General features: G+C 45.1%; 1 protein-coding gene across 2 annotated transcripts; it reads right to left on the reverse strand.

Moving 5' to 3' along the window:
* Positions 1-4,156: 4,156 nt before the first annotated feature.
* MAPK1IP1L (mitogen-activated protein kinase 1 interacting protein 1 like) lies at positions 4,157-16,102 on the reverse strand. 2 transcript variants are annotated; one of them, XM_065063155.1, is made up of 5 exons: positions 15,961-16,050; positions 11,582-11,613; positions 8,773-8,800; positions 7,518-8,231; positions 4,157-6,778 (listed from the first exon to the last, which is right to left on the reverse strand). In XM_065063155.1, the coding sequence occupies exons 3-5, from the start codon at positions 8,794-8,796 to the stop codon at positions 6,767-6,769; spliced, it is 750 nt and encodes a 249-aa protein (XP_064919227.1). In that variant the 5' UTR covers positions 8,797-8,800; positions 11,582-11,613; positions 15,961-16,050; the 3' UTR covers positions 4,157-6,766. The 2 variants fall into 2 exon arrangements, with proteins under 2 accessions (XP_064919227.1, XP_064919228.1); XM_065063156.1 differs by lacking the exon at positions 11,582-11,613 and having other exon boundaries at positions 15,961-16,102.
* Positions 16,103-22,257: the final 6,155 nt, after the last annotated feature.

A 22,257-nucleotide genomic window follows, 5' to 3' on the forward strand; every position in this document is an offset into this window, starting at 1 on the left:
ATACTCTAAAATATCTTTATTACAGCAGCAATAAGCAGCTTCTACGTAGCCCAGGAAACCATAAGAGATAAAAAAGGGAAGAGCTTTTTCATTGCCCTGGCAGGTTAGCAGACTTTCCTTCTTTGCTGCACTGCCTTTGACACTTGATTTTTGCACAGCACAGAAATGAATTCTCTTATGAAACTTTATACACTAAACGGCTCGCGTTTAAATCTCATGTGCAACGTGTTTGTCTTTGTCCTGCAGAGGTCAGACCAACACAGTTTAATACAAGTCTGTGCAAAGGCATGAGTTATAACATCTCCCAAACAGCATCATAAGTCACTAAAATGTTGCTTGCTTTTTTTTGAATCAAGTTCAATGCTAAAAATCATCAGCATCTGATTTTAATTTGGCCCACTCAGAGCGGTTTTGTCCCTGTGTCACTCCACAAGCACGCTCTGTTTTAGCCATAACTTACTCAGACAGTCCGTACATCCCAACAGGAGATGAGGAGATGGCAGCGGCAGCTCCAACCCGCTGATGTGATGGATCACCCCCGCGTTCCAGGTTACACGGCGTTCCTCTCTTCCCGAGCAGGAAAATCACGACAGCATCAAGGTCGAAATGGAAAAATTCAAGCATCAAGCAGACGCTGCAAAGACTTTGAAGTGTCTGGATTAAGACACTTTCAAGATTATCAACTCTGATCCGGTCTCCCCAAGGAGCGCGAAGTCCAGCTTTATGCAGCCCAAAACATACCCTGTTTCCCCCAAAATAAGCCCTATTGAAAATAAGCCCTAGCATGATTTTTCAGGATGCTCGAAATATAAGCCCTGCTCCAAAAGTAAGCCCTAGTTGCTGTCCCTAAAAAAAAAGGTCAATTTCAATAGTGTCTGGGCAGCTATACATGTGAAAAAGTAAAATCAATTGGCAATAGAATGCAGCAGGACAGATGTGAGAGAACGTGATGACATGACTATATTTGAATAAACGTTGATTTTTTTGTTGTTGTTCAAGAATAAATGTAGATTGTTGTTCAAGGAAAAATAAGACATCCCCTGAAAATAAGCCCTAACGCATCTTTTGGAGCAAAAATTCATATAATACCTGGTCTTATTTTCTGCAATTCTAGTGGGAAGCACTATCAGGAGGTCCCTAATCCCAGCTCCAGGTCAGCCCAGGGCTTTATCCAGGCTGGGCTTTAAAACCTCCAAGGATGGAGATTTCACAGCCTCTTTGGGTAACTCGCTCCAATGCTTGACGGTCTTCACATTGAAAAAGCTTCTCCTTATTGCTGGTCTCACATCACCATCCAATTTTGGAGAAACACAGGCTGGTGTTTGCTTTTGAATGGGGTCTCCAGCATCAGCAGTTTTCCTCTTTAAACCTAAACTGTAAATAATTACCCCCATTTTATATCAATGCCAACTCCAGCCTAAAGGTCACTTGGAAACAGCTGGTTACAGGATAAAGCACAGCAGGGTCCCCAACCTTGACCCAAACTCTCCCCACAAGCCAACCTTTAATCATTTAAATCTCGCATCCTCCCCAGGATCCCTCTCTAGCTCAGAGAGATAATTTCTGCTACTGAGCATGAAATTAAAGCTCCTCTTCTGGACGAGCTTCCTCCGACAAGCAACCCAACACCAGCACCTCCTCACCGAGGCCGCAGCCCCATTTACATTATTTGGTGTCTGTGGGGTGTACTGGGATTGTATCAGAAGCAACTGGTTTGAAGATAACGGGGTGGTGGCCGAGGGAGGAGATAAGTTATATATTAAGCCATCACTACTGCCAGGTGAAACAAATGATGGCACAGCTTGATGCAAGAGCTGAAGGGTGACACGTTCCAAGAATTCCCTCCGTGAATCACGCGGATCTGTGAGAGCAGGGAAGATCTCGTGCAGACAAGAGAACGAGGAGCTGAAATGGAACCCAAAGGTGTGTGCTGGGTCGCTGCAGCACGAACCTTCCGTGGGAGAGCTGGAGAGAGGACGGAACCAAGCATCGCTGGTTTTTCTCTCCATCTCTCATTTAACAGGGAGGGTGCCCTTTGGAAAGTGATACTACAGAACGGAAGGGCTTGAATTATACTATTAGGTTGACAATCCCTTTTTACTTACCTAGGTGTAACTTTAGTGTAACTCATAATGTGCTACACAGGGGGTACAAAGTCCCTGTTCTTCTGTTTTCAACTCAATCAGCAGATCTCTGAAGCTGAATTACCCACTTTGACCAGCACAGCCTTGCTGCACCCGGCGTGGAACGGCCCACTTCCCTCACACCCAAAAGATTCTGCGGGTGAGAGTGAGCTGCTGTTGTCAGCTCAGCAGGTGTGTGCAGGAACCTTGCGACATCAACTCAAATTCCACTGAATTGTAAGGACAGAGGAAAAGTTGTAGTTGATCCTCCCTCTACAACCACCTTGATCCAAGATGAAGTACTCAAAGGTCACGTCTACTACTCATTCTCCCTCCTCAGACCGTGAAAGGATATCTATGAAAGGTTTTGTCCTTACTTAGTTGCCCAAGGGCTCTTACTACACAGACTAAAGCCAATCTTAACACTACATCCCACCCCATGGACAGCGGGGAGGTACTTTTGAACCAGCTGGTCAGTGAATCAATGCCTGTGCACAGAAATGGGTCTGAACTTGTCTGGAAGAGTTTAGGCATCTCCTTCGCAGTCACAGAGTCACAGGGTGGTTGGGGCTGAAGGGACCTCTGCAGATCCCCCAGTCCAACCCCCCTGCTCCCGCAGGGTCACAGAGCAGATCACACAGGTGGGTCCAGGGGGTTTGAATGTCTCAGAGAAGGAGACTCCACACCCGCTCTGGGCAGCCTGGGCCAGGCTCTGGCACCTCCCAGCAAACAAGTTTCTCCTCATGTTCAGATGGACCCTCCTGTGTTTCAGTCTGTGCCCGTTGCCCCTCACCCTGGCGTTGGGCACCACTGAACAGTCTGGTCCATCCTCTGACACCCACCCTGAGATATTGATCCCATTGATCAGATCCCTCTCAGCTTCTCTTCTCCAGCTCAACAGCCCCAGCTCTCTCAGTGTCTCCTCATCAGAAAGATGCTCCAGACCCCTCAGCATCTTTGTGTCCCTCCCATGGACTCTCCCCAATAACTCCTTGTCTTTTGCCACAACTGCAGACCAGAACTGCCACATCCCACAACATCTAACCATGCACGTACTCTCCGCTTCACAAGGCCCCAGAATAGTTTTTCAAAACTAACCACTCCCCTAAAAATTCTATGGGGAAGTATCACTTGTCAGATGCCCTCCCCCAAAAAAATTCAATTTAAGCTTTTTTGGGTCTGCAGGGCAGCCAACAATTAACATAATTGGGTCATGTCTTCATCTCTACCAACGCAAAAGAGCTGCAAGAGAGAATTCACGAGAGGAATGCCGGGCAGAGGACAACCCCACAGCTGAACACTGTGAAAATAAATGCCCATGCATTGGATTGTTCTGCTAACAGGTGTAAGGGTTACATTTGGTGCACAGCCTAAGCCTTGAAGTGGATAAATACTTCTGTTTCCCCTCTTTACTGCCGGCTGCTGCTGTTTTTACCTGCCTGAAAGGGCGAAGGTGTGGACAAAGGCAGAAGCTCTGACCAGCTCCGCGTGAACCGTTCTGCAAGCCACAGACCCAAAGAACGTAAACGCAGCGATGAGAGATGCTCAAATTCTGTAGTTCACACCACTGTCAAGCCCCTGAGTTCCTCAAACATTGTTACCCACCCTACTGCAAACTCCTGATAAACCTATAAAAACACTGGTGTGGGGTCACTTACCGCATCCACACGTGTCAATCTAGTGCAGGATTTGTTCAGAGCCACGCTCTTCACAGCTAAAACATTAAGTCCCATTCCTCCTCTAGAACAAACAAGATGAGATTTTGTTGTCTCTTAATGAACAAGGTGGTTTGTGAACAGGCAACACCTGAGGCCGACGTGCTACAAACAGCAATGGTCACATCTGCACCTGATGTGCCTCATGCACAGGCTGCAAAAAGTCACAAAAGGAAGAGGAAAAACACAGAAGTCAAGCAATTCTGATTTTATATTCAGTCGTTGCAAATCAAGGACGTCCTATTTTTACTATTCATTCAAGGCAAAAGTCTACACAAGCATGTCAAAAGCAGAGATTGAAAAACAGTAAACACGACAGTCTTGAAAATACGTTTAATGTCTAATCTTATACAAAAGTGACAGCATTTTCAAAAAAATATCAAATCCTGTATTTATAGCTTCTCACTATCATACAGCAATATTTGTTTCATCTAAAGAAAATACAGCAGCAGGTGATAATCTATACTTTAAAGATGTGATTGCTTATATTCCATATTGTAAACAAATGCAGTATGTCGATCTCAAAGCACAAGTCAAAATGAACTTCTCAGCAATTTAACTCAAATGATGCATAGAAATGTACAAATTCCATTGCAAAAGCTTCAGGCCAGAAGTTGCTCACACTTGACATAACGTGATAAAGTTACTACACGGTATATAGTGACACCTTGAGTTTTTACACAATAGATTAACAGGTATATACCCTTTTCACTGCTATGCAAAGAACTTTGCTCACAAAAACAAAGGGGTTATGAAACAGTTTTCATGACCTCAAGAAATACGAATATACATTGAAAAAACATCCCATATATACTGAATTTTAGCCTAAGTGTTCCAGTAATAAATCCTGCCTATTTCAGGAAGAACCTAGAAGTCTAGTTACTTTCACAAATGCCCTTTCCAAAAATCATCATTTGCTACGTTTGCTTTACCCTTTGCTGCCTCTTCCCGTTCCGCACAAAGACATCCGGCCAGTGCAATGTCAGACTGGAGCGCTGCTACTGCATAAGCCACTCATTTGGAATAAATGTGTTTTCATCACATCGCTGTATAACCTAAGGCTGCAGGTATCAAAAAAAAGAAGCACTTGAGCAAATGCGGTCAATGATCTGTTTAATTTTAGCCCGTCTTGCCAAGATCAAAGCTAAATTTGTTGTTTGGGGGAGCAACTGGGGATTAAGGTTAATGAAAGCTTGGACTTTTGGTCCCTATTTCTAGGGTTACAGATGCTCTGCTTTAGGCTGAAATGGTATCTTTGTTCAGCTCGGGTATTGCCTTCCTAAAACAAACTAACAAAAAAAATACACGTACCTTTGCTATTAGCTTTCATAACATTAGATTAAAACAGCCACCGCTAAGCTGACCGTTTTCTTCTGCAAAAATAATTGCAGGACTTTGCCATAAAGGCCAAGACTACTCACAAACGTCACCACCAGGTCACCCCATTTGTTTTCTTTAAGAAGTCCATCACACGCATGCAGGAAGCCACGATAAGGTACTGCAAAAGAATGAACTCGCTTTCACAGTTCCATGATACAAAGACTCCCTAACGAGCTAGCGCGTTAAGCAAAAATTTGTCCCTAATTCTACCTGCAGAGGCTAAGTGAGGATACCCCCAGCTGGGGACGAAACAAACTGTCCGTGGTCAAAGTCTGGGCTACGAAGCACCATGAAAAATGGCAGAAACGGTCGCCGACACATGGCTGTGTCTCAGCAACGCTAAACCAGCGTCGCAGCGAACCCCTTGTGTGCTCTTTGCACAGATATGGCAAGAATAAGATAACTTATGGCAGTGCGCAGGCTTCTAGACATTCAGGGACTCCCAAATGACACTTGCTCGGTGAGGTATGAGACACCCAGCTGAGAACGGAGGATTCTCCCCGTTACAATAATTACAATACCCAGCGGAGCTCCAACGAGACCTCCTCGTTCTCAACTGGACGGATCTTTGTAGCTGCTAGAACTAAACGCCAAGCTGGGAAGGGAATTGTCAGGTTGGGGTTGGTTGTTTTGATCTTTTAAGCTCAGGTTCAGTTTCCAGGGACTCTGAAAAAGTCTGCTGAGTTTTGCAAAGTCCAATTCTAAATGACTAGAACCCGGGTTAGAAAAAGGGAAGTACCTTATCTACGTGGGAATCGGGTTCTCTTTACACAGACCAAGCCAAACTTCCAACCACCACAGAATGAGAACGGGCAAAACGATGTCCTCATCGGCATGCATAAAACTCACATTTGTTGATTCAAAGTTAACTGCACATCCAGGTTATTTAGTTAACTTGCACATAAACGCCTGTTTGTGAACAACAGTGTGCTGACGAGTTGGACCGAGTGTTTCAAACGTGTCTCTTCTCTTCCGCAGTCCCAGACTGAGCAATCGCTTTGAGTATATACAAAATGCTGAGAAAACCTTCAAGTTCACATGCTCTGCGTCTCTTTAGTTTGAGTGACTGTAGCGTGGTCAAAAATTAGATTTCTTGACAAAAACCTCGAAACGCTTTTTAGTGACATTTTAGAATAACCTGAAATTAGATCAAACGTGACTATCCACCCATTCGGTGACCAGCACGAGTCTGGCAACAAGACTTAAAGCATTCACGGAAATTTAAGAACTTTTTTGAAGTCCTTCGGCCTGATTCTTTATAATCCTTACTTGGCAATTCCCACTTTTCCAGGGAATACTTGCCAATGTAAGAACCACAGATGTTAAGTTTTATTTCTGCTCTTCATAATTCATTTCATGAAACCAACCAATTATGCCAGCATATGAGCAAGGTAAATTGATGCAAACTGCTCCTTCATACCTCAAATGCACATACAAGAGGCGAGTATTCTTCATAGCCCCAAACATTACTGAAACGAAAACTGTAAAAATCTCTGTAAGTAGTGGATGAAGGTGGAAAGCTACAGTATTTTGTTGCCCAGAATGTTTTCAACGGTAAGGCTGCAAGAGACAATAATTCATAGTCAATACAGGCTTTTCACAAAGCAGTTATTTCAAATATTCTCAATTAAAACCAAATTCATTCCTTATATTTCGTTATTCCCTCCCTCTGTGACCTAGAATTAACCTATTCAGATTACAGAGACTAGAATATTTTCACTTTGAGAAAATATTACAAGGCTTTCCCCACTTTTTTTTGCCTTTTAGAGGCAGTTTTCTAAGTAGTGGAAGACAACTATAATGTGATGCTTAGACACACTCCAACTTGATATAATTTCACTGTCGTGGTATAGTTAGTTAAGCATTTAAGAAGTTGGCTATTATTCCACTGAGCAAGGAAGTAAGACAGATGTGATACAATTTCACCATCCTAGTATATTAATTAAGCGTTTAAGAAGATGTTGGCTATTATTTCACTGAGGACAGAAGACAGATGTGTTGAAATTCTTTACCTGCGCTACTGGGTCTTATATTATAGAATTTCCACGCTTAAATGTATAACATTTTAAAGCTGGGGTATCAAACTCATTTGCACTGAGGGCCACATCAGCCTCACAGTTGCTTTCAAGGGGCCAAATGTAATTTTAGGATTGGATAAACGTAGGAGTAGTTACATTTATACAGCCCTAAAATTACATTTGGCCCTTTGAAGGCAACCACGAGGCTGATGTGGCTGCTGGTGAAAATGAGTCCGACAGCCCTGCTTTTGAGTAATTTAAGACCAAAACCAAATACTCACATGGGGACCACCAGGCATTGACGGAGCACCAGCAGGACCAGACGGCACTTGAAAAGGATTAGGGGGCGTAGGATATAGTCCCGGAGCTGGATATGATCCTGCAGGTGGAGGAAACGGACCTGGCGGTGAAGGTCCCCATGTTCCAGGTGGAACTGTCCCCCACGGTACTGTTGGCGCAGCCCCTGGAGTCTGGGTAGGAGCGGAATATGGCCCTGGGGGTGGATATGGCATGCTGGGCGCAGGATACTGCCCTCCCATTGTTGGTCCCCATGCTCCGGAGGGCATGGATCCCCATGGCCCAACAGGAGCAGGAGGTGCAGCTGGCTCTGTCGGACCACCGTAAGGTCTTGGAAGCTCTGGAAAGGGCATATTTGGTGGAGGATATTGCCCTGGTGGGACAGGACCTGGCACAGCTGGGGGCGGATATGGGCCTCCGGGAGGAGGGCAAGTGGGTCCGGTAGGAGGAGGAGGAAATGGAGCAGGCGGTCCGGGGGGCATTGAAGGATACATTCCGGTTGGCGGAGGTCCAAACGGCACACTGGACGCGGACGTACTCGGCGGCAGCCCGGTCGGGGCTGTAGGAGGAGCGCTCGGGTTGTTCCACGGATTCGAAGCCGGCCAACCCTGCGGTGGCTGACCAGGCTGCTGGCCGGGTTTTGTGCTGTTCACTTTGGGGGTTTTAGCAGGCGACTGATCTGGTAAAGCATCTGCCAACTAAAAGATAAAGCATCAGTGAGAATCTAAAACGTCTACCGAACTTCCTAGTTGCAGGCATTCACCCACTACATGTATTTATTTCAGTTGCCAAACTGGGAGGAAGAGAGCTCTTTGCTGCTGCACAGAGATGACTACATTCATTTTTGTGCAGCTTCTATCGTTAAGGTAGAAGAGGCATTCTGACATGCTGCAGTTCCAAAAACAAAGATAAAAAGCGACGTACCGCACATAGCAATAAGCAATTTCAGAGCAAATCCAAAAGAAAAGATTTTCATAGCTTTCCCTTATAGCTATCCTGACACTATTAAAACACGACTCTGTTAGTATCACAGCAGAAGAGAACCCACAAGGCACCCTGCGGCTTCGTATGCTTAGTCCACAGACTGCTACATCTGCCCAAAAGGAAAACACCATGACTGCAATACAGAGGAAATATCCTCTCAAGCATAAGCTCCCTTTCCTCTTGAAAAAGTATGTCAACTTTCATAACGAAGTAACACAACTTGCTGATCTTCAGGAAAGAAAAACTGTTACTTACCGAAAAATCATCAGTTCCAGACATTTTGCTGAAAAGTAAGGTAAGATAAAGTGAAATTTGTTGAAAATAATAAAGGTATTTCAAGCAAGAGTTCATGAGACAAAGTCTAGCTTTGTCTCATTCAAACCACAGTATGTGTTGAACTGGTGGTGCCTCTTAGCAGCGGCTTTGATTTAATATGTGCTACCAAATACTTTCCTCTTGCTAAAGTTCTCGTGAAAAGTTAAGTCTTCAGCCTCTACCTGTCTCATCTCAGACAGGACCGACACATCATGTAAATGGGTCACACAAAGAAGAAAATATTTCAAATATTCATACTGAGTAGGCAGCCGACCCAGACAGTGATGCCTGCGAAGTTTTCTTTTCTAAACCAGGACTCAGAATTATGGCAGGCTGCTTAAAACCCCACACAAATCTTACTGATAGAAGAGAACTAGAGTTTGCTGATGCTTTATCTTCCAGTTATTTCAGAACATAACAAAGGTACTGGCATTGGAACAGGCTGCCCAGGGCAGTGGTGGAATCACCATCTCTGGAGGGGTTTAAAAGACGTGGAGACGAAGTTCTCAGCGATGTGGTTTAGTGCCACAGTAAGGTTGAGGGTTAGACTCTACCTAAAAGGTCTTTTCCAAGCAAAATGATTCTTTGATGCTCTTATTTACATTCACCAATTCCAGCAAGCCAGACTTCACTGAACATAGACATGGCAAAGTCATAAGTAATGCTGACCTAACTTCTAACCTCTCAACAAGAAACACTGAAAACAGGCACCTTGTGCTACCTTTTCATGAATGCAACCACTGCACTCAGAGCTTTCTAGAACTTCACAACTAACACCCACTGGCTTTGTCAATCTTTATTAGGCAGGTGGACATGCCCCAGGGCAGCCAGGAGGTTTTACGGGAGAGCACAGGAGATAGAAAGGAATGAAAGAGGAGGAAACAAGTGCAAAATGTGAGAGTTCAAATACCACTGCCAAGCTGATCCCCATGAAAAACAATCCTTATTCTCCCTTGTTGATGGTCAAGACTTGATTTTTAACACAGAGACTGGTCTCAGAGGTTTGTACATATAGCCTCTAACAAATAGATTTATACACTCCATTAAAAATTACACAGTGTAAATAATGCACATAGAAACTAGAGTCTTCTCCGAAACCGTATTTATTGTAATCTACACAATTCCCTAATCTGAAGGCAGTACTAGATCAGAACAAGTGGCTCTTTAGCTCAGCATCCCATTTTATCTTCAGCAATGACAGTAGGGAAAAACAGAATGGGAATGACATCCCAACACTTCAATGATTCCAAGCTCAGAGACTTCCTAAACTGGAGGCAATTTCTATGGAATAACAACCCTTCAAGAGCTGATTTTCCACAAATATGTCTAGTTTATTCGCTTGTACCTACTACATCCCTCGGCGAGGAACTCCATGGGGCTGCTATTTGTTACCCAAAAGGGCACCTTCTCTTTGGTTCTAACCTGGATTTTCCCAACTCCTGTTGTTCCGTTCTTATCCACCCTGCCCATGCTGCTCAATATTCTGCAGATTTTTACCACTTTCAGCTGTTCCTTCTGTGGGTTATTTCACTGACCCTTGTGCAGCGGCTCTTCCACACCTTTGATTATTCTCACTGCTTCTCTTTGAGGCTGTTTCAGTTCTTTTGTATCATTTGAGATGACTGACAAGAAAGAACCGCAGAGAATTCAAGATGTGGGATAACTATTGATTTATGCAGTTTCATAATTATGTTCTGGTTTGTCTTCTATTTCCTTCCTAATACTTCTTAATGTTTCCTCTGCTTTTTGATCACTACAGAACTGACACTTTTGTGGGAATATTTCATTCTTCAACGTTAAAGGTCAGCCCATCATTTTATATATGAAATTATATGCACCACTCTACATTTATCCACTCTGAATTACCTCAGATTTATCAATATTGAATTATAGCTGCCATTTTATTACCTAATCCTTACCTTCCTGAACAGCTTAATATCAACAAGACACTGCCCATCTCATTTACCACGTTATTTACGACCATACCAAGCAATCCAGCCCCCTGTGAAAATACAGTTAATTTATCAAGTTACACCTAATAATTTAAATAAACCCTTTAAGAAATACCTAATAATTTAAATAAACCTTTTAAGAAATAATAATTTAAATGAATCCAAAGGTTTCTTAAATCTCCAATGCTGGCTTATAGCAGCAGTAGTTCCTTCAAGTAAAAAACCTGAATTTCTGTATCGGATGATGGACACTTTTCAGATCAATGACTATTTGTCTAAAGTTGAGAAACCAACAGAACTACATCAGAAAAGTGGTTTATGCTCCTCTTACTAACAGCTCAGCTGTTCAAGAGACATCTACCAGATAAAACTCCATTTCTCCCTAATAGAAACCTCTTATGCTAAGAGAGTTTGTTAGTTTTTGTGAGGAATCATACTCAATAATAGTCAGAAGTTGGTATGTGCTTTTTGGTGGCACTGTAGTTCAACTTACATATACAGACACAGAAGCTATTTATATAACCCACAAAATAAAGGAAAAAAAAACCATTACTATAGAGACAAGTAGAAAAATAAGTTTTTACATAAGTGCACATGTAAATGTTTTCATAAACAAAACAACAAAACAGGTTATGGAAAAGCAACACCAAAGCAGGCCAAGAGAATCATCCCTTCTTTCGGCAGATAAAGAGATGGGTAAGACCAACTGAAAAACAGATCTACAAGAGACTGAAAAAAGCCCACAGAAGAAGCTAGAACATATGCTGCAAGGCAGAGAAGGAAGAGAGGAAACAGACCTGAAGGAGAACTCGGAAGAAAATCCCACGATCTGTCACAAAAGGGACACAGAGTAAATTCAAGTCAAAGCAGCGGATAAATTGAAACAGGCCTGACTACAAAATATCAATAAATATCCCCAATATTTATCAGCAGATAATTTCAAAATATGTCTGTGCCATGAAAATTAAAGAAACAACTCTGCTGCATGATTTAAGAAAGAAAGCGTAGTCAAGCATTGCTTATAATGAGATTCAGTGGCTTGCTTTACTTTGGCAAGCAGACTGGAGCAACATTTGTTGGCAACATTTGGCATAACTGAGTCAATGCCAAGCATGTCAAGGACCCTCTTGCAGACAGGATGGCCCACTTCAGGGACGGGTTTTAAACACACATTTAATCTGGGTACTGCCACCTTCATTTAATAAAAAAGAAACTCAAATTACCCTTCGACACATTCAGACGATATATGGACTAATGCGTACTTAAATCTAGAATCTGTATTCCATTCATGTTGCTCAACACTAGTATAAAGAATTTCAATCAAAACCTTACAGAAATATCAATTATATTTGTAAAAGTATTGCCCAAGGCATTCACGTGCTTACAAATCAGACTCAGAGACAGTGTCAGACAGAAGATCTCCAAGTAACCCCATTTTAAAGTCCCCACTGGTCATGCGTGTGCTCAAGATTTCAGAAAATTGTACTGAACGGTGCCTTGATTAAATTTTTAGAGTTGGTAGAGTTATTAACAAATGGACTCCCATTTTCTCTTGAAGCTTTCCTAGAAGAACACTGCACAAGCACTGATAACAGCAGAAAAAGCTGATTCATGTAACAGACATCTGTCTGGCCACATTTAAACTCTACTTCAAATTATTCTTTCCTGTCGTTGCAGGGAAGAAAGAACGAGTGGAAGAAAGAGGGTTCAGGAGTTTCAGTTAATCTGGCAGGGAGTAGAAAGACTACAGAACCGGCAGCATCCAAACTGGAGTCTTGCTCGCATCCACTGCGCTGCGAGATAAAACTTCCTTTGTTTTCCAAAGGCCACCACCCCTGGAAACATCTCCGGCTTTCCAGAAGCACCAAGCCTGTCAGCTCCAGGGCAGCTGCTCTGGGCACCGTTTCTCTGCCACCTCCAAGAAGACACTTGGGCACAAGTGTGAAACTAAAGCGATAGAAAGAAAAGACCGACGTCTGCAAAAAAAGATGTCTAGGAGCAGCATCTCTCTCATCCTTTATCCTGAAGAGCGATGGGAGGGTGCAAAGGGCTTTCGCTGCACCTATCCAAAAATCATACACAGCAACATCTTCAGACCAGGGTCCTCCACAAGCTGCTCCCAAAAATTAACAGTGGGTGTGTGAGACGGGAGCCTGACGGGCTCCGTGCCGTGGGCTGGAGAAGGGCTGGGAAGCGCTCGGACACAGCAGCAGGATTCAAATCCTGTCCACAGCCTTCAAGACCAAGTGGTGATTTTCAGAGAAGCCTGTGAAAACCCCATTCCTAGAAGTGAGGTGCTATGTGTGGTGCACTAAGTCCGCCCTACTCACCAGCTTCTACAATCAAACAGCTCCACGGCGGTTTTCAGCTCGAAACCCTCTCTGCTCACATCCAGCCCAACTGAGCCTGACGGCTGCAGTTGCTTTTTTTCCCCACACTCGTGCCTTTCCTGGCTTTTATCCATCTTTAGTCCTTAAGGACTGAGCTGTCCTAAACACTTCTTTCTTTCACAAAAGCTATGCAAAACTAAGCACCAATTGCTTTCATTTTTTTTCATTGTATGACATTTTTCAAACACTTGATGCGCCAGATTTAGTTCCTGTCTCCAGATTATCTTTCAAACACAGGGAAAAAACCAAAACCCTCTTTCTAGATGCAACAGGCTCTGCTGCATCTCCACGAGGTGGCACGGCTCCGTCAGCAAAGAGGTTCTTTTGTCACCGTAACATGACTAATTCCTACCAGCATAACCTCATCTACAACAAGATTTCTGCCCACATAAGTCTAACTACCCAGAGCTATACAGATAAAATGGAAGAGAGACCAAATCTTTGACGTCTTCTAAACATTTTCTAAAATATGTAGATTTCTGCAGCTTCTACCTTCAGGCGTTAAGCATCAACATCTTATAGCTGGCCTTTCCCCAACTTTAATGCCTTCTCAGCAGCTGCACTGATGTGCTACCTACCGTGCAACCCTTTAGTCTGACCTGCATGCTTATTCGTTGGGAGAATAAACACAACTGGTAGAAAGACTGAAGGGAAAACAACCCAACAGTTATATCATTAGTAGCTACATGACATTTGGGGATCTTTCTGCCTCTTCCCACATCTGTCTTGTCTGAAAAAAAGAGGAGGTAAATCAGACTTTTAGTTTTCAGATTTTCAGTCTTCATATTTTCCAGACAATTTTAATTAAGAGTGACAACCACAATGATGTGTGTTAATGCATTTGCTATAAATTAACAACTACTAGATTAAAAACAACTATTCAAAGACCTGTAAAATATCAAGCCAGAAGGAACTGTAACCTGTTCTAGCTTCCCAGCCATGACAGGCCATGCAGTTTCACAGCTGCAGCCCCACCAAGACCAGATCCAGCCACTTTGGATGGTCACCACATCACCAGCAGATGGTTCCAGAACCTACAACCATATATAACTTCTGAGGCAGCTTGTTTGTATGCCAGCAGTGATCCAAAACCAGGGGAGAATAGGGAGTCTATACTGCCAGAGATTGTTCCTGTCCACGCCAACCTCACATAAGATATATTAGTTCAGCAGCTCAGAATAATTAAAACTTATCTTCCACAGCTACCTTTAAACTTCCTTGAGAGCTACAGAACTCATTCTCATTAGTTATCTTCATTTATGGCTTTAGTTTCCAATTATCGATTCTTCAGAAGCCTTCCTGAACTAGCTGTAAAAGTTATTTAAAGAATACCTGTGTTCTCCTGCTACCAAAGCTATATACTCAGGAATTATCAGCTTAATTATTTGTATGTGTTTTGGAGGAAATAAACATAGTGACCCTGAGTGTGATCACCTATCAAACATCTTCACTGTAGGTTTTTTTGGCTCCCTCCCATCAACAAAAACATCAAAACTGTGTCTCGTATTCCAGTTCCAGCTTCAAAGTGACAAACCAAACCACACACCTTTCTGCTCCCTTACCAAGGCTCTTTTCCAGGATACAACGTCCCTGCATCTTTCACATCTTGAACTGCCGCTGTTAAAATGTACTCGATGAACTCAAGTTTCAAAAGTATCTAAAGCACCTTCTGACTTTGATATTCACCTCCCATTTTTGCGTCAGCCACTGGTTGTTGCAGAATGAGTCTCCACAGGTCATGGGGAGGGTAGTTTCAGGGTGTGTTGGTTTTGTTTCAAAAAAAAAAGAGCTACGTTTGCTCTCACATCCATTGACAATAAGGTTGAACAGCATCAGATCAGTGCTGTTTTCCATAGAATTCATCTGGATACAAGCTCTTTCTCAGAAATGAAACCTGTCAGGTAATTACCCTGTTTCCCCAAAATTAAGACCTACCTCAAAAATAAGCCCTAGCATGACTTTTCAGGATTTTTGAGGATATATCTTTCAAACACAATCCTGCTCAAAATATAAGTCCTACTCCAAAAATAAGCCCTAGCTACAGTTCATTAAGAGTCAATTTAAATAGTGTCCAAGCAGGTGTATATGTAAAAAAGTAAGCATCTTTAGAGCAAAAATACCTACCCTGTCTTATTTCCGGGGAAAAAGGGTATTTCTCTCTCCAAGTAACCACACAGCGCTACCTTTCCCAACAAGTCAGCTACCTTCAGCATATTAACATTTGATAAAATGAATCAACTTCTCATGAAGTGACTTGCCCAAGACCCTCTTTAGTGAAGAACCTTTGAGTTAAACATCACTTACACGTGATCCACATTCATTTATACAGTCGTTTAGAGATGATGGCCACACAGCACAAATGCAAACCGATCAAATATTTTACCCGAACAGGACACAGCAGCCACCACCGTCACACAATGTACCGCAGGATTCGCTCCAAAGGCGCCTCCCGCGCTGCACAGACCCAGCAGGGCCGGTCCAGCAGCCATTAGGCCGCCACCGGCACTCCGGAGCCACCCGCCCTCCCCAGGCGGCGGGGTCTGGCAGCTGCCACCCCCTCGAGCCCCGCGATGCCCCGCACCCCCCACCGGACGCGGCCCGCCGGGTGGCGGCACCTCCCGCCCACCCCTCTTGGGGGGCTGAAGAAGCAGCTGCGGCCCGGCGCTCCCCGCGGGCGGTGTGGGATGGAGCCCACCCCTTCCCCACTCCCTCCCGCAGCCCCGGTGAGGCTCGCTCTCCCTCCCTGCCGCGGGTGCGGGGCCGGGCGGGTCGGGGTGCCGCGGTACCTGTGAGGGGAGCGCGGCGCAGGCCCGGAGAGGCGGCCCGCAGCACCACCGCCACCCCAACGCCCAGGCGGAAGCGGAACTGACGTCACACGCCCCGCCTCACACCCAACTGCCCGGAAGGTCACGCGCTTGGCCACGCCCCCGTCCCCCGCCCACAGCGCTGCAGAGCACGTGACCCACACCCCACACCCCACCCTCCCCGCAATATCTGACACTGCGGTCACGTGGCTCCGCCCGCTCCCCGGGACCCCCCGGGAACCCCCGGGAGCGCAGAGCCCAGCGGCGGGAACAGAGTGACAGAGCGTCAGGGTGGAAGGGACCTGAAAGCCCATCCAGTGCAATCCCCCCATGGAGCAGGAACACCCAGATGAGGTTACACAGGAAGGTGTCCAGGCGGGTTGGAATGTCTGCACAGAAGGAGACTCCACAACCCCCCTGGGCAGCCTGGGCCAGGCTCTGCCACCCTCACCCCAAACAAGTTTCTTCTCAAATTTAAGTGGAACCTCCTGTGTCCCAGTTTGAACCCATTACCCCTTGTCCTATCATTGGTTGTCACCAGAAGAGCCTGGCTCCATCCTCCTGACACTCCCCCTTTCCATACTGATCCCCATGAATGAGTCCCCCCTCAGTGTCCTCTTGTCCAGCTCCAGAGCCCCAGCTCCCTCAGCCTTTCCTCACACGGGAGATGCTCCACTCCCTTCAGCATCTTGGTGGCTGCGCTGGACTCTCTCCAGCAGTTCCCTGTCCTGCTGGAACTGAGGGGCCACAACTGGACACAATATTCCAGGTGTGGTCTCCCCAGGGCAGAGCAGAGGGGCAGGAGAACCTCTCTGACCTACTGACCACCCCCTTCTAACCCACCCCAGGTACCATTGGCTTCCTGGCCACAAGGGCCCAGTGCTGGCTCATGGTCACCCTGCTGTCCCCAGGACCCCCAGATCCATTTCCCCTACACGTTCCACCACCCACTCAAGGGCGTTTGCAGCAGCGGGAGGGTGACCCAGAGCCCTTCGCCATCCTGGCTGTCAGGTTTCCCACAAACACAAAATGCCACTGGATTTTCACAGAATCACAGACTGGTTGGGTTGAAGGGACCTCTGCAGATCCCCCAGTCCAACCCCCCTGCTCCCGCAGGGTCACAGAGCAGATCACACAGGTGGGTCCAGGGGGTTTGAATGTCTCAGAGAAGGAGACTCCACACCCGCTCTGGGCAGCCTGGGCCAGGCTCTGGCACCTCCCAGCAAACAAGTTTCTCCTCAGATTCGGATGGAACCTTATATATTTTACTTACAGAGTTGCCCAAAACATCCAATGTTCACATTTCTCTTGGTGCACCTGGAAGCTTGTCCAGTTTGCTCCTAAGACATAATGACCCTCATGCCCTCAGCCCTTCTGGTGCGGAGAGCTATAATAAATAAGCTATAATAAATACACGGCACCAAGTTCCTGCCCTGCCCCTCGAGCTATGACGGCGATTCTGAGCTATGACAGAAATCCCGCGATTGTTTGCACAGATAATTCCATTAAACTTGGCAGAATGGCGGGCACGGGCAATGCTGACACTGCCCTTCCCCTCACACATCCATTTGCGCTTTTCAAGGCCATTATTTGGCCATTTCTGAAACAACAGGAAAATTTGCCAGGAGGAGCAGACCCCAGGCTTGTGGAAACAGCCCTTTTGGTGCGGCCTCCTTGGGAGAAATGAGCAAATACGAGGGAAACCCATCTCCCTGCCAACCGGGCGCCACGGTCCAGCTCCGCTTTGCTTTTCCACGCTCGAAAAGCCTCGGTTGCTGCCGTGTCCTCAAGTGCCAGCGGCCACAGCGGCAGTCCCCAGGGCAGGACGTGTCTTCCTGAGCAATCCGGTCATTAGAAACCCTAATTAACGAGCAAACATGTGGCCGACAACAGTGACAATGTCTCACCTTAAATAGCAAACCTGGACTGCGACAGCGTTTTTAATCAGTAACCTCACCAGCCAACCTTGATGTTAGGATCGCCCAATATGTAATTAACCCCAGTTTCTGCAGAAGGGATGATGAATTTTTGTACAATTATTTGTACAAATACAAATATTTCCCTTCCTTCAGGCAAACGTAGCTCTTCATCTGTGTGTACATATATGCTGAAGGTTGTAAAAAGAGCTGCAGATGTAACTTGACATATAATTTGTGTGCAATTGATCTGTCTTACTGCCTGGAATAGGACTTGGGAGGCTTAAACACTGAGCCCTGGACACATTCTGTTGGAAGACATTACTTTGCACTCGAAATTACATCATAGGAAAAAATGTTTGGATGAAATTGCAAATTTAGATCTTGTGTGCAGCCCTTAAGGAGGACAATGGAAGCTGCGTGGAAGAAACTTCGCTCCCAATTAGTACGAGGCTTTATTTTCCATGCTGCCTTTGTAGGAGCCACAATGGTATAATTTGAATTATTCAGCGAGGCTGTTTGGTGTGATAAGGTGAAGGCAGTTCTTGGTTTCAGGTCCACCTCACAGGGCCTGTGCTCTTGCCTCTGTGTCACAAGCACAGGCCCTGCTTTCCTCAGCATCACATCAGTATTTGGGCTGGACAGAAGCTCTGGTCTAACCCCCAGCTCCAAACAGGACTCACCTCCAACCTCATCCTGCTTTGAGTGTCTCCAAAGGTGAACTCCCTCCAGTTTGTCAACACCTCTCTTTCAGTGGCAAAACTGGGCATAATTCCTTGCCTTAGCCTTTATTTTGGGGGTAAAAGTCCAGCGGACAATACTTAAATTGTCCCATGTAGTATTTTTCAGGGACAATAACACAGACCTTGAAATGTGACAGGCATCAGAGCCAGGGCAGTTTCATCGCACCCGGAGGGCTGTGCATGCCACAAACAATAAATTCAGAGCAACAAGAACAGTATCTTTTTTTGTACCTCCTGCTTTTACATCATCTAGTCAGAAGGAGGAAATCTGAGACACAGCAGAGGCATCCCTTTTCTATCCAACCAGAAAATAAAAGCATTAGCGCTTATTTTTTTCAAAAATGAGATTAAAATTCTGGACTGTAATGTCAGTTTTAATTAAGAAAATGCCAGTCTCTGCTGATGAGCAAGAACAGTGCGATAGAAGATACTACACTTCAATTACAGTGTTGATTCTTACTGGGCTACGTCACTCGGCTTTTATGTTTCTGCTTCACTGTGCACTGTGAACGTAGTGAGCTCTGAAGAATTAGCTGAGCCGCCCTGAAGCGAGATTTAAAGGATACCAGATGGTAAGTTCAATGCATGTGGTGAGCTTTTATATGCTTTTCCCCTATGGCCAATGACTGCCTGATCATTCATTTCAAAACCCTCATAAAAATAAATCACTTCGAAAACGACGCTGTCTCTAGTTAATAAATGCTCTTTCTCAAGGCAAGAGGCTTGTTGCCACGAAGAGAAAAATCATAAAACTGGTCCAAAGTGCGTTGGGGTGGCAAATGCACCCTGTGGAGGGGATGGGATGGACTGGGTTAAACTGGGACAGGAAGCTTGGCTGGCTGTGAAATCCTGAGCAGGTGAGCTGTCATTAACGACACTTTGACAGTCACTCAGGCACTGACACACGGGTTTTCTGTGACAAGGAGTGGATTCTTTGGGTACATTTTCTTTCCGCGGCGGTGGACGTGTAGAGCCTTGACTGTGTGTCAAGCTACTGCACGCGTTTGTTTTCAGATTCTGGAGGCAGTGATTGTGTCTGGCAGCAGAAGACAGAGGTCTCTTCGCTTTTTCTTATTCTTTAGTGAATAAGAAGCAGAAAATTCCTCTCTGTGTGAGACCAATGAAACTCAATCATCTGTCCTCTCGGAAAAGCACCCACCTTCTCCCCACCCCCAAGCGGACAACCACGGATGCCCCGAGGGATCCAAACCTTTTTCAGTCCCATTTCTCCCCTTTCCCCCTTTCCCCCACACACCCGATCCCAAACTGTGGTTCCCGCTGTGATTTTGCAATCCTGGCAGCCTCCCAGTGAATTTTGTGACATTTGCTGTTTGGTTTCTAGCCACGGCTCCATCAGGCAGATGATGATATGAAATTCTGGCCCTTCATTCTCTGAAGGATCATCCTTTCAAGTGCTGTTTGTTCATCGAGAGACGCGTCTGTGCTCGGACACTTCTCCCTGCAAAACCTCTGAGACCTCCAGTTTTGCACAGCTACTAACATCTCCATTTCTATACATGCAATTAATTGTTCGACAGCAAGTTGCTCATGTCTCCGCTCCAGATGTCTATTGATGGCGTAGCCGTACTGCTAAGGTCAATGATCCATGATTGGTGCCAAAGAACACATTTACAGTCAAATGGCTTGTAGTAATTCAGGGAATGAAGCCCATAAGGACCATTTGAGCTCCTGAAGGATCTGTAAGTCACTGATACAACAAAGGTGCTGCTGAAGGGTGTGTGATGAATTATTAACGTGAGTATTCAGGATGAAACACCCCGTGGAAGGCGTTACATCCAGAGCTAATCCAGGGGCGTGTGGGCTGAGCTGCCTTTTCTGCTCACACAAGGTTTGGGGAGAGCCTGGCTCTGGGGGCTTTTGTTTTATTCACATTTCATTCACATTCATAGCTGCTGAACAGAAGCTGGCATCAGACCCAAAATCCTGCAGATGAAGACAAAGTCGATGTTCACCTCTTAATTTCAGTAGTTTTAGTAGTCTCTCAAAGTGAGGGTATTTCCCCCCAACATTTCTTTACTGAACCAGGATGGACATTTCCCAGGTACCGGGTGTAGCTGAGGGAGTTTTACTGTATACCAGAACTAAGGTTTTGTACTTTATCTTTCCTCTCCCTGCTCCAGGCAGGGACTCAATGGCTGCAGTTGCCTTCTGACTTTTGCACTACCCCATCCAAATAACACAAATTTAATCCTCTTCAACTTTAATACAGTAAAATCTTGTCACATCAGCTAATAGTCATTTAACACCAGGAGAAAAATCTGTGGGAATAACAACCCGTGTCATTCCTCCTCCTTCTTTTCAACTCTCAGGCCCTGATTCAGCAAATAGCTGAAGCGGTGCCTTTTACTTGCTAATGCCATGCAAAAATGCCCTGAGAATAAAGCAGTTTTCATGACCACTGTTAAGAATCCGCTTCCTTCTTTGGGTTTTATTTTTCCATCAGCCTGCTGCAAGAGTACAGCCGGAAAACAGATTAGCCCGGGAAAGGCTTCTTCTGAACTAATAAATATAGTGCAAATACGCTTCTTCATCATATTTTAGGTCAAAGGGATTTGTCAAGTCAATAGTCACCCAAGTATGAAGGATTCATATAAATAAATGAGACTTAAATATTTTCAGTATCTGTCTGGCAGAGCTGCTTTAAAGTGCAAATGTAGCTGGAATTAACTGAAGTCAAGATCATTTCAAGCAAGAGTCATTTAAAAAAGAAAAGAAAACAAACAGCTGAACTTTTTAACCTCGGGGTGCTTTCCAGCCACATCTCTAGCAATGGTAATAAATTCAGAAAATTCCGTGAAAATCTCTGTTCTTTGGACTCTGGAGGCATTTAGTGTAATGATGTTCTCAGTTCCTCTTCTCTCTTACGAAAACAGGAAGAAATTATGCAGGGTAGTAGCTGTTTAAACAGTAGGAAGTCTCCCTGGGGAGAATTACAGGCATTCCAGTGATAAATTGGAAGTGAGATAACGGAAGGTTTGAAATGAGCCTGATCCAAAGTTCATTTCAGAGCTTCCTTATTGATTTAGGGGCTTTTTCTACAAGGGTTGAGATGAGCAAGTCTCAGCCCGGCTGAGTTTGGTGGCAGGTTTGTCTTTCTGCAGGTTTACCCTGGGGACTTCCCAAAGAAACAGGGCAAAAGAAATGTTATTTCAACACTATTTCTTTCATGAAAGTCTGAACTTCATCCCAAATCTTCCCAGCTACTCCAGGCTGTAGGAATGAGCATGATATATTATCTGAGTTTTCCCTGCCTGGGGGCAAGTGCCACTTCTCCCTGTAAATGTTTGTAATATTGTCTGAAGAAACAGATTTCAAATCCCCATTGTAAGCTCTTTCCCCCCCCAGGAGTGGATGCATCCTAAGTAGTTAGCAGACATGCTCCTCTCATACAGCCATTTCGAAAGAAAATGAACTGGCTATTGTGATAAAACACATTGTGAAACGCGCTGGGCTCCGCTCTAACGATATCACAGGGAGCTGAGGATGTAATTGCTGTGTGATTTCGTGCTCCCCAGGGCTGGGCTGGTGGCGGTTTAGCAGAATGGGCACATAAAATCTGCCTCCAGCCGACCTCATTCCCCGCTGGCCCTTCCCCAGGT

Source organism: Columba livia, chromosome 5, assembly GCF_036013475.1.
Source record: "Columba livia isolate bColLiv1 breed racing homer chromosome 5, bColLiv1.pat.W.v2, whole genome shotgun sequence".
In the NCBI taxonomy this organism is placed as follows: Eukaryota; Metazoa; Chordata; class Aves; order Columbiformes; family Columbidae; genus Columba; species Columba livia.